The sequence below is a fragment of the Mauremys mutica genome, chromosome 11, assembly GCF_020497125.1.
Source record: "Mauremys mutica isolate MM-2020 ecotype Southern chromosome 11, ASM2049712v1, whole genome shotgun sequence".
NCBI lineage: Eukaryota > Metazoa > Chordata > Testudines > Geoemydidae > Mauremys > Mauremys mutica.
This window is the reverse complement of record NC_059082.1, coordinates 62,731,487-62,746,387: the sequence shown is the minus strand read 5'-3', so window position 1 is coordinate 62,746,387 and position 14,901 is coordinate 62,731,487. Positions and strand designations below refer to the sequence as shown.

The 14,901-nt window shown below is 38.9% G+C and overlaps 1 protein-coding gene across 3 annotated transcripts in view; it reads left to right on the top strand.

Moving 5' to 3' along the window:
• GRIN2A (glutamate ionotropic receptor NMDA type subunit 2A) overlaps window positions 1-14,901 on the top strand; it is a 264,715-nt gene that overhangs the window by 126,332 nt on the left and 123,482 nt on the right. For all 3 annotated transcript variants that reach the window (XM_044978610.1, XM_044978609.1, XM_044978611.1), the window contains one exon: window positions 12,247-12,839. In XM_044978610.1, coding sequence (XP_044834545.1) covers window positions 12,247-12,839 — 593 coding nt within the window. The remainder of the gene's footprint in view (window positions 1-12,246; window positions 12,840-14,901) is intronic.

The following is a 14,901-nucleotide window of genomic DNA, read 5'->3' as shown; positions in this document are numbered from 1 at the left end:
TATTTTTAAACCGGAAAATAGGAATGAACAAAAATGGACTTGTGGTCCCAATTTTCAGAAAAATAAACATTCATGCTAAAATTTGCAAAAGCTGTCAGAATCAATGCCTTATATTTTTATGAATACCCAGTAGTTGTCCAAATAATTATGAGGAGTGGATGATCCACTAATCCTAGTGAGCCCAAATTTCTGCTTTTTCTCCATGAAAATATTTGTGAAGTTTTGACTGTTTACTGAGTTCTAATGATGTCTCGAGTGTGTTGGTTAATTCTATAGCTTCCTGGTCTGACATGTTAGAGCTAACTGATGATCGTCAGAAGTAATGCCTTTCAGAGGCAGCCATTTGGCTGAAATTGCACAGGAAGCACAGTCTTTGTGAGCAGGCAGTGGGGCAGGAAGCTCAAGTTGTGGGTCGAGCATTTTGCAAGTTAGCACCGTTCATATTCTGAGTGTTGCTTTATAACATCTGTTCTCTTGACTGGCATGAAGATTACAAATATTAATGAATCTTCTCACACTTCAGTTGATACTTGTTCTCCCCACTCCCACCAACGTAGCATTAGTGTCTGAGGTGTCTTCCAGTTGCTCGGTGTAGTGATGGTAGCACAGGGGCAAGCTGGCAAGAACTGCCCTAGGGCAGCACAGGGGAATGAGCAGCATGTGTTGTGGTGATCTCTCCCACTGCCTGTGGTGGGTGCACCAGTACTACCGTTAATTACTTTTTGAAGCTTTTGAGTCTGCTTGGTTGCATCTACCCTAACTTAGAGTGGCCATCTGTGGTCAGATTGACATCCGTGGGAGCAGAAGCGGCCTTTCTCTGGCTGATCTGATCTCTGCCCATTTAAATATTTGCCATTTAACTGAGACTCCCAACAAGGCTGATATTCACAGTGTGGTGATGGCTGCTTGTCCACTGAGAAAAACCACTGATCTCGTTTCATTAATTTTTAGTTTAAAAAAGAATTTAAATATCTTTTAAAGCGTCCAGAATGGTGGCTGTAGTTTCACATTAGGGAATATTAAAGTGCAGACAGAACATGAGTGGCAAAGGCATAAGAATTTTTAAAGATTAGATTTTTTTTTTGCTTTTCTAATTTAATTTCATAATTTGACCTGTGTCACCTTCATGCTGAATACAGCACTGGAAAACAGTCACCTGGAAGAGGAACCGAGTGGCAGCCAATACCATTTGATGGAGACTCTCGGTGCTGCTGCTTTGACTGCTTTCCAAGCTCACCTGTTCTCTGATACATTAATAAGCAATAATTGAATGAAGTTGAATAATACATCTTAGTAAACTGGATCTTCCTCTTTCTGTGCAGAAGGGATGGATCTGCTCATGAGGACAGGGTGAAGGGATCTTTGTGGGGAGGGGTTATCCCATACCTGGGGATGGGCACAGTAGGTCCATCATCATCTCATTAACTGCTTTAACTTTAAGCTGGCTTCAGTCAGTATCAGCTCTTAAGCAATATGGAACCCTCCTTTACGAGGGCTAGAATGATGGTTTCTTAGGCAGCTCTGTTGCCAAGGAATCAAAGGGGGGCTATATAGTGGTCATATAGGCCCTGGGCCTGGAGTTTCATAGTTTCTAGAGGCTAAATGCCCTACTCCAGTGGTTCTCAGCCAATGGTACATGTAGCTCTGGGGGTACGCAGAGGTCTTCCAGGGGGTACATCAACTCATCTAGATATTTGCCTAGTTTTACAACAGACTACGTAAAAAGCACTAGCAAAATCAGTACAAACTAAAATTTCATGCAGACAATGACTTGTTTATACTGCTCTATATACAATACACTGAAATGTAAGTACAATATTTATATTGTAATTGATTTATTTTATAATTATATGGTGGAAATGAGAAAGTCAGCAATTTTTCGGTGGTAGTGTACTCTGACACTTTTGTATTTTATGTCTGATTTTGTAAGCAAGTAGTTTTTAAGTGAGGTGAGACTTGGGGATATGTAAGACAAATCAGACTCCTGAAAGGGGTACAGTATTAAATATTTGGCTAAGCTCATTAAGAAGAGTTATCTTCTTTTTAGCTTTTGTCCACCATTAGAAACAAAGTACTGGATTTGCTAGACCGTAAATCCAACCCAGTATAGCATCTGTAATCCTCCCTAGAACTTTTCATTAAACCTTGTAAGTAAAGAAATAATGAATGTGCTTAAAAAAAATATTGTGATCTAGGCTTGGCAGCTGGAGTTCATTTATAGCTTCCCTTCATTGTTTTCATGTCATGTATCCATCCTGCATATTGCAGGTGAAATTTTCAATTTTTTGCTAGAAATAAGAACCACACCTGCATATATTTTACCTTTCCTCAACTGAAGAATAATAACTCAATACTATAGATATAGTTCACAGCAGAAAAATCCTTGTTATGCACATAAAGCTCTAAATAACATGGATATATGTAGAGCAGAGATGCTTCTGCCCAGAGTACTATTTGCCCAAAGGGTATAATGCCTGAAAGGTCTCTTGAAGTATGACAACACTATTCTCAGAAGTATTGTCTGTGCAAGTCTATGCATCCTGAAATGAGATGCCAACACTGAAACATTGATTTGTCAAGGAAAAGGTGTGGGAGTGCGTGGATGGATTCAGTCGATGCAGGTAGTGCAAATTTTTATCTGCATATCTCTACATTATAATTATCTTCTCTACCATCCATCACATACTATAACATCAAACGTCCTTAGCTAGGTCTCATCTTGGCACTTAGAACACTTGAGAGTCATTGTTATGTATCTGTATCTATCTTAATTTTATCTCCTCAGCTTCCCAAGTGAGAGTTCTGCATCTCATGAGGATGCTTTAGCTCAGAGTAATGGAACGTTTATTTTACATAACAAAGACTCCATTCCGCTTTCCAACTATGTAAAACAAAGCTTTTCTTCAGGAAGTTCATATTTTGGGCTATGATGAATCAAGGCTCCACAGTGGACACTAGTATAAAACGTCTAACTTCACTTTTGTTCTTCAACGTACTGGTTACATTCATATTGTCAGATTTTATTAGATGACTCATTCTTAAAGACTCTCTTGCCTTGAGCTAGTTTGGAGTGCAAAATTTGATGTATTTGGTACTTCTGGGAAATCATAAGAACATACAAATGGCCCTACTGGGTCAGACCAAAGGTCCATCTAGCCCAGTATCCTGTCTTCCGACAGTGGCCAGTCCCCGGTGCTCCAGAGAGAATGAACAGAACAGGTCATCATCAAGTGATCTATCCCCTGTTGCCCATTCCCAGCCTCTGGCAAACTGAAGCTAGGGACACTGTCCCTTCCCATCCTGGCTAATAGCCATTGATGGACCTAACTTCCATCAACTTATCTAGTTCTTTTTTGAACCCTGTTACAGTCTTAGCCTTCTGTAGAAGTTATTTGCATCTGAAGTTGCTTTTGAGGGGATGGTGTTGGCCTGCTCCTTATTATATACCCCAGGGTAATAAACACCCTCTGCCAGACTGATAGGCTGATAGTTCGCTTGGAGAAAACACACCTGCTTGTAAAACAAATCTACTGGTTAAATATTAGAGTAGTATTTTTTTTTAAATTAATGCTTCTTTATTTTTAGTGGAAGTTTTGATTAAACCTACTTAGTTATCTGTATAAAAGGTGCGCACAGATTGAGAAGCCTTGGTTAATTACAGTTTTGGATTTTCTTTCACCCTCTACAAAAAGGCGATGAGAGAGATTTTGGAATTCAGCTCAGGCAGAATGTTTTCAGATGTGAACCTGATGTCCAGTGACATTTGTTTTTATAGCAATTCAATTCCTGATATGCATACCTTTTCATTAGTGCATATAGTACTCTTACACAAAACTTATCTTAAGGAATGCCTTTGGGCCTGATTCTGTCGTCACTGAGGTCAGCTGCAGATTGTGATAAGGGAGTAAAATCAGACCCTTGATTGTAGCATACTTAAGTGTGTCTAAGTGTTTTTGACAGTGCTTACAGGGATTGCAACATTCAAGTTCAGCTCCTGATTCTCTTAGACCCCATATATAATTCTTCACAAATATATTGTCAAATTCAGATGTTTTTACTTGTAATTCTCTGACATGGTAATGAATATATGAAACAACCTTTCTGTAACTTCAGCTAATGTCTTAGCTGTAAATCAGTAGCTTGGCGTTGGATAGAATCTTCTTTCCAACTCTTACCACGTAAGAGAGAGGAGTAATGCTTTATATGATCTGTAAATGCTTCAGTGTCAAATATTTCATCCAGATGATTGACTTTGCCCACAGCACCTCTACTGAGATACTGATAACAGTCTACTTTTAAGCCCCCTTTATGAGTTTGAAGTTCATTTACAGTTATGTATCAGAGGGGTAGCCGTGTTAGTCTGGTTCTGTAGAAGCAGCAAAGAATCCTGTGGCACCTTATAGACTAACAGACGTTTTGCAGCATGAGCTTTCGTGGGTGAATACACTTGCATCCGAAGAAGTGGGTATTCACCCACGAAAGCTCATGCTGCAAAACGTCTGTTAGTCTATAAGGTGCCACAGGATTCTTTGCTGCATTTACAGTTATGTGGCCTGGAGTGCTCAGAGCTGAGTGCCAGCTCTCTGATACTGCATACTACAGAAGGACACTTGTTTAACCAAGATTGTTAGCAGGAGGAGTGCTCGATTTCTTGACACAAAAGCATATTTGTTTAACTGATCTTGGTAAACCTAGGCCAAAAACAGTAGGTGTGACACTGAACCTCCCCTTAGTTGTACATGAGCTCATTAATTAAGAGCACTTTTAATGAAGTGCAGTGGTGGCAGCGACTGCTACTGCTTTTCAGCTGTCATCTGGAAAGTGCCCATTTACAGTGACTGTCTGCAGCACTGTAGCAGCTGCAGTGATGAGCTGCCAAAATCTTAACAACCGGTTCCCTATAAAAAGTTCTGATTTAAGGGGGGGAGCAGGGGAGGGGCTGGGGCAGGGGGAGACATACTCGTGGGGCCAGGGGCCCCTGCAGGGCCTGGGGCAAATTGTCCCACTTGCCCCCCCGGCAGCCCTAGAGCTTGCAGCCCCCTCCCCCCTTACCTTGCCTGTAGCTCAAAGCAGCAGGACGACTCCGGAGCTCAGCTCAGCTGCCCAGCTGATGTCAGCAGCTGGCCATGCTGCAGCTCAGGGGAAGCAGGGGAAGGGCTGGGGGAGCCTCAGCCTCCCCAGCTGGGAATCCTGGGAGCAACAGGATGGTCCGGCCCGGAGTTCTTTGCCCACCCCCTGACCCTTTAACAACTGGTCCTCCACGGAGGTCTAATTTTAGCAACCGGTTCTTGGGAACCTGTGGGAATCGGCTGCAGCTCACCACTGAGCAGCTGTACTTGCACAGATTCTTCAATCAGCTTTTCTGTTCCACAGCATAAGCTGTTGTGAAAAGTGCACAGAATTGGTCTGCAAGGTGTATTTATTTTACCCTGGTTTTTATGTTTACCTTCTTACGAATGAGTAAGGCTCTAGCTTCCCTAATGGTAGAGCTTCACTTTCTGAGAGTAAGAGGGTACAAATGTTAGTCTCTTTCTAGTTTTTCTATGATAGAGAATAATGCTTAAAGCTTTTTAATGTCACCCCTTTTTGAGTATTCCTTAACAACTTGTTTGCTTTCTTGATTGCTCCATAATGAATAGATATTGTCAGTGGATGATCTTCAATGACACCTAGCTCTTCCTCCTGAGATGTATGTTAACTTAGAACCCATCAACACCTATGAGGAGTTCAAACTATTCCTTCCAATATACCTCTCACTCCTCTGCTTTTAACTTCATATGTCATTATATTTAGCTGCCTAGCTTTGTTTCTACTGACGTGCCTCAAAATCCTTTTGAGATTTGACTAATTTAAATACTTTTGTAATCTGCAGGTTTTGGTACCTCACTTTTAATCCCTTTTCCAATTCATGAATAAATGTATTAAATAGCACAGGTCCTAGTATAGCTCTTGGGGCATATTGCTGTTAACCTCCTTCCATTTTGAAAACTGGCCACATATTCCCTGTGCTCTGTTTTCTATCATTTAAATAGTTTCTAATCCACAATGCAACGTTCACTCTCACCCGATGGTCCGCTTAATAAGCATCTTGCGAGGGACTTTATTCAGAGGCGTTTTGAAAATCCAAATAAATTGTATATACCATTCCTCTCTCACGCGGTATATTGTTGACCCTGTTAAAGAATTCTATAGTCTGTGTTAGCGGGAGGTCAGTCTAGAAGATCATAATGGTCCCCTTGGGCCTAAACATCTGTGAATATGGATTCTAATAGATTTTCGTTTTAATTCCCTGCAGACAGCCGGCAATGGCAATGTATTTTCTTTTGCTGGAGCAGCTTCATAGCAGCAGCCCTCTCAATTTTTGAACAGGGATTAACTTTCCTCCAATCATTCTTAATAACTGTTTGAAAAGTTATCAGTGAAAGGACATAATGTGCAAAATGTTAATTGTGTCCTCAATGAACTCTGAAGTTTGTTGATGTATTGGCTATATTGCTTGAAGTAGACAAGAAGCTGCTGTAAAAGGACTGACTTATTTCTCTCACTTTTATAGAATCCTAGATATGTAGGGCAGGAAGGGACCAGTTGAAGTCCTCAAGTGCAGACTGTGCTGAAGCAGGAACAAGTAAACCTAGACCATCCCTGACAGATGTTTGTCTAACCTCATGTTCTTAAAAACCTGAAATGATGGGGATTCCAGAACCTCCCTTGGAAGCTTATTCCAGACTTTACCTACCCTTATAGTTTCCCCTAATTTCTAACTAAATCTCTCTTGCTGCTCATTAAGCCCATTATTTCTTGTCCTATCACCAGTGGACGTGGCAAACAATTTATCGTGATCCTCTTTACAACAGCCCCTAACATATTTGAAGACTATCAGGTCTCCCCTCAGTTGTATTTTCTTAAGACATGCCCAGTTTTTTTAACCTTTCCTCAGAGGTCAGGTTTTCTAAACCTTTTTAACATTTTTGTTGCTCTTCTGGACCCTCTCCAGTTTGTTCAAACCTTTCCTAAAGAGCAGTGCCCAGAACTGGACACAGTACTCCAGCTGAGGTCTCACAGTGCTGAGTAGAGTGGGATAATATACAGTGGGTCTTATACACAACACTCCTGTTAATACAGAATATTAGCCTTTTTGCAGCTGTATCCCATTGTTGATGTGTATTCAATTTGTGATCCACTATAACTACCAGATACTTCTCAGCAGTACTAGCTAGTTATTCTCCATTTTGTAATTGTGTATTTGGTTCTTCCTTCCTAAGTGACTTACTTTGTACTTGTCTTTACTGAATCACCAATTCTCCAATTTGTCAAGGTAATTTTGAACTCTAATTCTCTCCACCGAAGAGATTGTAACCTTCTCAGCTTAGTATCCTCCACAAATTTTATAAACATGCTCTCCGCTCTATTGTCCAAATCTATGAAAATATTGAAGAGTTCCAGACCCAGGACTCTTTTAGACATCTTTCATTTTCTCTAAAGTATTTTTCACTTAGCCTTTTCAGTTGAACAGAAACTCTAACTTGGACTCCAGTTTCCACTGTATGAGCAATCACTAGCTGTTCAGTATGAAAACCCAGGTGTGCACCAATTAAAATAACTATTATGTTCAGTGGCCAAAACAAATTTCTCTGTAAGAAGTTTTACATTGTTTCACATTGTTTCAAGATGGTGACATGTCTTACAAACTTTAAACATTTGATTCCTTTATTGGAAGAACATAAAGGAGCAGAGAAAAGCGAATTGTGCAATGCGCAGCAGCGACTCTTCCCAGTCGTCCATAACGTGATTTTTATTTGCTTGATTTTCTGCAATATATAAAACTAATGACAAAAATTAGTATTAACTTCAAACTTGAATCAGAGCAGCAGGGAGACTCAAGCTGAATGAGTGCTGTAAAATTAAACTTTAAAAAATCCCTTTAATTATTGTTAATTAGAGAAGTATGTGAAAAGAATCCATGTTATGAAAGCACTAGTCTCCCTTACAAACTCAATAAATATAACAAATTCTGCAAACTCCCACTGGAAGTTTTGCCTGTGTTAGGACTAGAATTTTATCCAGAGATGTTTCTGATTGAGCTATTACTGATGCTCCCACAAAAATGTCCAATGTATGTTCAGCAATCTTACATTTTTGATAGGAATGTGCTTGATTAAGCTATAGCATGCTTTTAAAAATCCTGCTTCTTTGGTCTTTACTCCTAGAAGTAAAAAAAAAAAAAAGGAAATGTGGCATATATTTGTAAGGCATGGGTGGGGGACAATTCCACCCCTTACCATCTTCAGACTTCACTTGGCCTTTCCCCAGTGCACAGTTTTAAAACAGCGAAAGTAAATCATGATATAGTTCTGACACTAACTAAAGTTACACTCCCCTTAAATTTGAAATAAATGGGCTGAGGTCAAGTTCATTCTATAAGCTACAATATCTGGTCATGTTTGACACTTCTGTAGCATTATTTTCCTGCTTTTGATATTCAGCTAATCAACTTACACTCAGGAATACCTTTCTCTGAATTTCAGTTGTCCACTCTCCATGAAAAGTTAAAAAACTCTACTGAAAATCTGTATAGTATAGGGTAAAGGCACACAAGACATTCTCAACTCCATTCAGTTGTCAAGTTGCACAAGAGACCAGGTTTCACGGGGGAAGACTAGATTTCATGGTCCATGATGTGTTTTTCATGGCCGTGAATTTGGTAGGACCCTAGTTATATCCCTAATCTCATAATATATTTCATTATTAAGTAGAATTGATGTCCTTCATCGGTGCTTAAAACATGTATCTTGAGTAACAATCTGGTTTCTAACCCATTGTGGTACCATGGTCTCACTTTCTAAACAAGCAAGATCAAAACAAGCTTAAATTGCCCAGCAAGGGGTAAATTAATTTGTTCTTGTGCCAGTCACTGTCTTCTTCTGGTACAAAGATTAAAAGTATCCCATTGTAGTTTGCAAATAAATAATTGTGTCATTTACCTCACTAAATGTTTTAGCTCTTCCCCAGAAGAAGTAAGAATACACAGTGAAGTCAATGGAGCGATGATTTACCAGCTGTGATGCTTTTAAAACTTTAAAGAAAACATAAATTAATATTTTAAAGTGTTTTTTAACCTGATCCTCCCCTTTGGGGAGTTTTGCATGTTTACGGACTATTGGATTGGGCCTACAATTTCTCAGCTTCACCAAAATGATAGCTTTTGCCAAATAAATGCTGTGCATGTAATGTCTGAATATTTTCCTTATATGCACATAAATATTTCTTGTAACTACCATTGAATTTTTAAAGATGTATGCCTGCAACTTTCCATCTTGCTGCTATCCTGAGCTATAAGTCTCCAGCTGTTCTTTAACTGTGCTATTAGGTCGTGCTCCCATTTTAAGGTAGTGGCAAAAATCATTCAGAGCACATGTGGCCAGATCCTTAGCTGGTATTAATCAACATATCACCAGTGAAGACTATGGAGTTATATAGATTTACAGCAGCTGAGGATCTGGTCCACAACATTAACGCACTGAATGTTCTGCAGCAAAGTTCTGTCTTATCCACTTAATTGTTTTAATCAGCTGGACCATTGGATGGTATTAATTGCAAATTGCTTGCTTGAAAAATCTGTGGATAAGTTAAGTCATGTTCAAAATTTGTTAAAAGGCTACCCAGTGTTTCTGAAAGCATGCATGGCCGTGGAAGGGATTATGACATAGTAATTATAGCTGGGGCTCTGAGCGTCTATATGTGCACATTAGAAAGGGATACATTTGTAAGTGTCCCTCTGTGCCGTATTGTGGCTGAGAGTCTGTTCAGGTACGTCTCCTTGTTCTTTGGAGTTCCCTGATGTGCCTCCAGAGTCTATGCAGCCAATGGCCCTTGAACAGATCCTTCACTTGGAGGAGCAATTCCATTATACTTACAGTCATGAGTGGTACATAGGGATGCAGTGAAAGGATGTGATGGATTTCGTCGTCAAGTCTATTTACATATTCTAAGTGCTATTATTTATCTATTTTATTTGTTCATAATACATCCTTTTGCCACTGCATCTGAGCACACTATGGCTAAAAGAAAATATCATTCACAGTTTAGAAATCTGAAAAACAAGAAAGGAAAGAAAGTGCATTAGATTTAACTACTGGTTTGGTAATATTTCTCCAAATAGTTAATCACTTGGTTATTTACTTTGTATTGGAGAATTAGTGTATAATGAGATTAATGGAAATGGTTTTGGATGTTTAATTCCTTTTGGTGTAGTGATGTGAAATGCTGACTCTGAACATATTTTCAGTGTGCTCGGTTTGTACGTAGTTGTGAGTATCCCTGAAAGGAAGACTTCTTTAGATTTATAATTGGAGTCCCTGGGGAATTGCTCCAGTAAAATATCCCATATTTAATTCTCTCCCCTCTATGCCTCATAGTGTCCTTAATTCATCAAACTGGATTTTACCCACATCTATTGGAAGGCTAGCATTGGCAGTCACAATACCCTTTTTGACATGACAATACCTGCCAAGGCAGATGATTAAATTAGCACCAGTGATGCACACATTGTTGCCCTAGTTGGCTTTTTTCATAGTTTGACCCTATGGTAGGATTTGTATTGGAGTTAAGCCCTAAAAAATCTTCCTGTTGGGTACTTAAGGCTCTAAAAGTAATAACACCGCTTGCCTCCTTTACAAACAAAAAGACTCAAACACCTGTGCAGAGGGTTCTCTGCATGGAGCCGGTATAGTTCAGTGGATGGAGTACACAACTGGGCATTAAGAGACCTGAGTTTCAGTTCTGGTTCTAACACCAACTTGCTGTGTGATTTTGGTCATAGATGTCTCTGTTTCAGTATCTCCTTCAGTTTCCCCATATGTAAAATAGAGATAATAGTTCTTAGCTGAATTCATAAAGCACTTTGAGATGAACTGTACTATATGTTTGTGTTAATAATAAAGTCATCAGAGGAATTAGAGGAATGACTGACCGCTTTTCTAAAGATAGCGTTAGAAGCCTTGAATAGCCGATATATATTTTAACATGATGGTTTATGCACAATATCAGTGTCCTGAAAATGAAATAAATATGTCCTGTTGTACCACCGGGGATTATATAACTGGTGGTATATGCTTTGATAATCTAGTAACCTTAATTTGTGTAAATTTAGAATATAAAAGCCAAATAGAAATTTAGAAAATGCCCTGTCCATGTATGAAATATTAGAAGCCTGTAAAGAGTTTATAATAAAGTACACACAAGTATCGAGGTATAAGTGGATGTCTTTTGTTAGATGACAAAAGTGAATTTTTGTTAGATGACATAAACACAATAGGCAGACATAAGGAGAATGGAATGGGCTGTGTCAAATGTTGTGACTGAGAATATAAACCTAAGCAAGGCAAACTCAAGGAAAGTGTCTGATGGCAAATTAAGGAGGCTGTTGTGTCCACCAGGACAACACACACAGATGCAAGTTATAGAATGCAAGGCCATTCTTCAAAGTTACTTCCATTTAACTAATCTCACCAAGGACTGGAACATGTTGCTAGACACTCCTAGGTTATCAATATTATAAATCAGTAGTCATTATTTTAGTACTGGATGTAATACTATTCTAATTTGAGATGGGCAGAGTGACCTGAATGTAATGTGATGAGCAGCGAACACAGAGTATGTGAGTACAATGGGTCTGATTTTTAGAGCTGCTGACTGCGCCCACTGAAATAAATTAGATTTGTGGTAGCTCCGCACCTCTGTACATCAAGCCTGTGTGTATAGTGTTGCTTCATACATATGCAATAAAGCTGCTTCCCTTTTGTTTCATGATCCATGTAGATAATCCATCTGGACTACACTGTTTCACAATAAGGTTTGGTAAATCTACATCAATGTGGTGGAGTTAATTCATTCAAATAGCGTAGAAATCTACATGGTTCACTGTAACAACTAGTTGGACTTACATCCTTTACCTTCAAGTGCTTTGAGAAATTTCCTTAGTAGATAACTAGCTGCTCATGTCATTTTTCCTAAAGATTTAATCAGTCATTGCAATTACTGGCAGTTGGTGTTGCTGACTACAAGAAAACAGCAAAATCTGCCTGGTTGTGTTATATGTAAAATAGATTTTTTTGAACTTCACACACTCACTGAAAGTTAGAGAGGTAACAAGGATGGGCCTTAAGAGGACAGAAGACACAGACACACTCTCTTCTTTGCACATCAGTACAATTATAGTAACCTTTCATTGTCTTTTGCATATTCTAGGATGTGATGTCCACATTCTTCCAGTTTGGGGCTTCTATCCAGCAAGAAGCCATTGTCATGCTGAAAGTGATGCAAGATTATGACTGGCATGTTTTTTCCCTGGTGACCAGCACCTTTCCTGGATACCGGGACTTCATAAGTTTCGTCAAGACCACAGTGGAAAACAGTTTTGTGGGCTGGGACATGCAGAATGTGATCATACTTGATACTGCCATTGGGGATGCCAAGACCCAGATTCAGTTGAAGAAAATTCATTCATCAGTTATTCTGCTTTATTGTTCCAAGGATGAAGCTGTTTACATTCTGGATGAAGCCCGTTCCCTAGGCCTTACAGGCTATGATTTCTTCTGGATAGTCCCCAGCCTGGTTAGTGGCAACACAGAAATCACTCCCAAGGAATTTCCTTCAGGGCTAATTTCAGCATCCTATGATGAATGGGACTATAGTTTAGAAGCTCGAGTGCGGGACGCTCTTGGGATTATCAGCACAGCTGCATCAGCCATGTTGGAAAAGTACTCCTTCATTCCAGAAGCAAAAACCAGCTGCTATGGACAACTAGAGAAGAATGAACAACCATCTCACACACTACACAAGTAAGACGTTCTACTTTTTTCCAAGACTGTACATGGTTTTGATGATTTTTTTTTCAGATTTGTACCAATATATTTCCTTGTAGCAAAATAATACTTTTTATTAATCCCTTCAGCCTCTTTATAAAAGATATGCTGTATTTATTGTTTGTCAGAGATCTCCAGGGGAACCTACAGAAAGGTGTGGTATGTTGTTTCTTGTACTAGTCTATGCATGGAACTGATGCCATGTTCCTTGCAATAGAGAGCTACCATCTCTTTGGATCTGGTACCTTCAGAAATTTGGTTTCAGCATAGTGGGTTGGTGGGACGTTAATTAATTATCCGTTGTGTCTTTACTCATTTCTCAAAAAATGTAATGTGGAGGTAAAATTGTCAAAATACTATGCAGGCCTTTACTGAGTCAGTGAGACTCCCATTAATTCTTAGAGGACTCAAACTAGTTAATACTTTGTACATCTTTTTACTCTGTGTTAAAATGGTGATGCAGGAAATTATACAAGTCCAGGATTATCTGGGCAACTAATAACAGACAGGAACAGAAGTCTGTTACTATTGTAGTTTTTTGCTACCTCTGCTTGTAAGTATTTTACCTTGGAAACGTATGTAAAAAAGTCATCAGCATTAACCCATGTTAACATGGAAGTATCCTTGCAATATTGTGTCACTCTTCAAATGGGAACAGTTTGTTTAGTTTCAATAAACATTTCTCTAATCTTGTCTTAGGGGCATTGGGATGCTTGAGTAAATGTAAGTCAAAGTCCTGACCACTTGTGAGAGAACCTTTAATAACCACACTTAACTTCATCCTGCCTTTCTAAATTCTCCCCTGCATATGTAACTGGATATTGTATTCTTCAATACCTGTACTTACATGGTTGTGTAATGAATGATGCTGTGATGAGTACCAAGATATATTTGAGCAAGTATGCAACAAGTATGCTTGGGGATTGTCCAGTCAGGGAATGGTAAGAAAATCATGTGATTCAAGTGGCCAATCACACAACACAAATAAAAAATATTCAAAGCTGTGCTTATGGGAAAGAATTTAAGCACTCTAGAGGCTGAAATGTTTTTGTATAAACTATTAATTGAATAATTTCCAAAGAACCAGGCAAAATAGTAAAAATGGAGTCTGAATAATTCACAGAGAAAGGAGCCAGGTTCTGGTCCTCCTAATTTCTCCAGTATTTTGAAAATGTGAAAAGAAAGAGGAGCAATACGTGTATAGGAATTGTGACTGTTTTCTTTTGCTGATAATGAATGTGACTTATAGGTGTAATATATAGAAATACATAGTTTTGAGAGAGAGAAATCAATCCATTCTTATATTTAAATAGAATTAAGTAATGCAAGTAATACATTTATCTACCACTCAAATTCTTCTTTCTCTCTCTCTCCTTTTTATACCTGCTGGTATACCAGATTGCTTTTCCTTTTCCAGAGTTATGATTCCTGACACACAGTAACTTTAGAAAGGACACACACACACACCATCTCCAGAAATACTGTGTGTGGGGTATCTAATGGAATTTCAGTCAGTAAAAGGGGCATTGCCTGTATGACCTATAATTTGGCTGCTGCTCAGCATCACAGTACTTTCATATTAGAATATATGCACCCACTGTGGCCAATAAAGTGTTCTGTTTCCAGCACTGGTATGAGTGGATTCAGTTCACAACTCCATTTAACTATAACAGAATTTGATCCCTGCTCTAATCTGTTGTGCACACTCCTGAAAATTGACTTCTATCTATCTAACTAGAAATAGGTAGTAACTGATCACAATCTTTGTCCCTAAAGCATGCATAAAAGGACTTCTTCAAACACCTAGTGCAGTGCTGGCTTCTTAACATTTACATTTGATATTTTGGCTTTTCTAAAGCAGATTCTGGAGAGAACCGCATGCCTTTATGGAAACTTTAAAATTAGCTCAGTCATATAATTTGATATCAGCCTTATTATGCCAAAATTATTAATGATCTGTTTCTTCATCAATGCATGGACAAGATATAAGGAGGTGAAATAGGCACAGAGATGAAGCAGCTTGCCTGGGGTCACACAG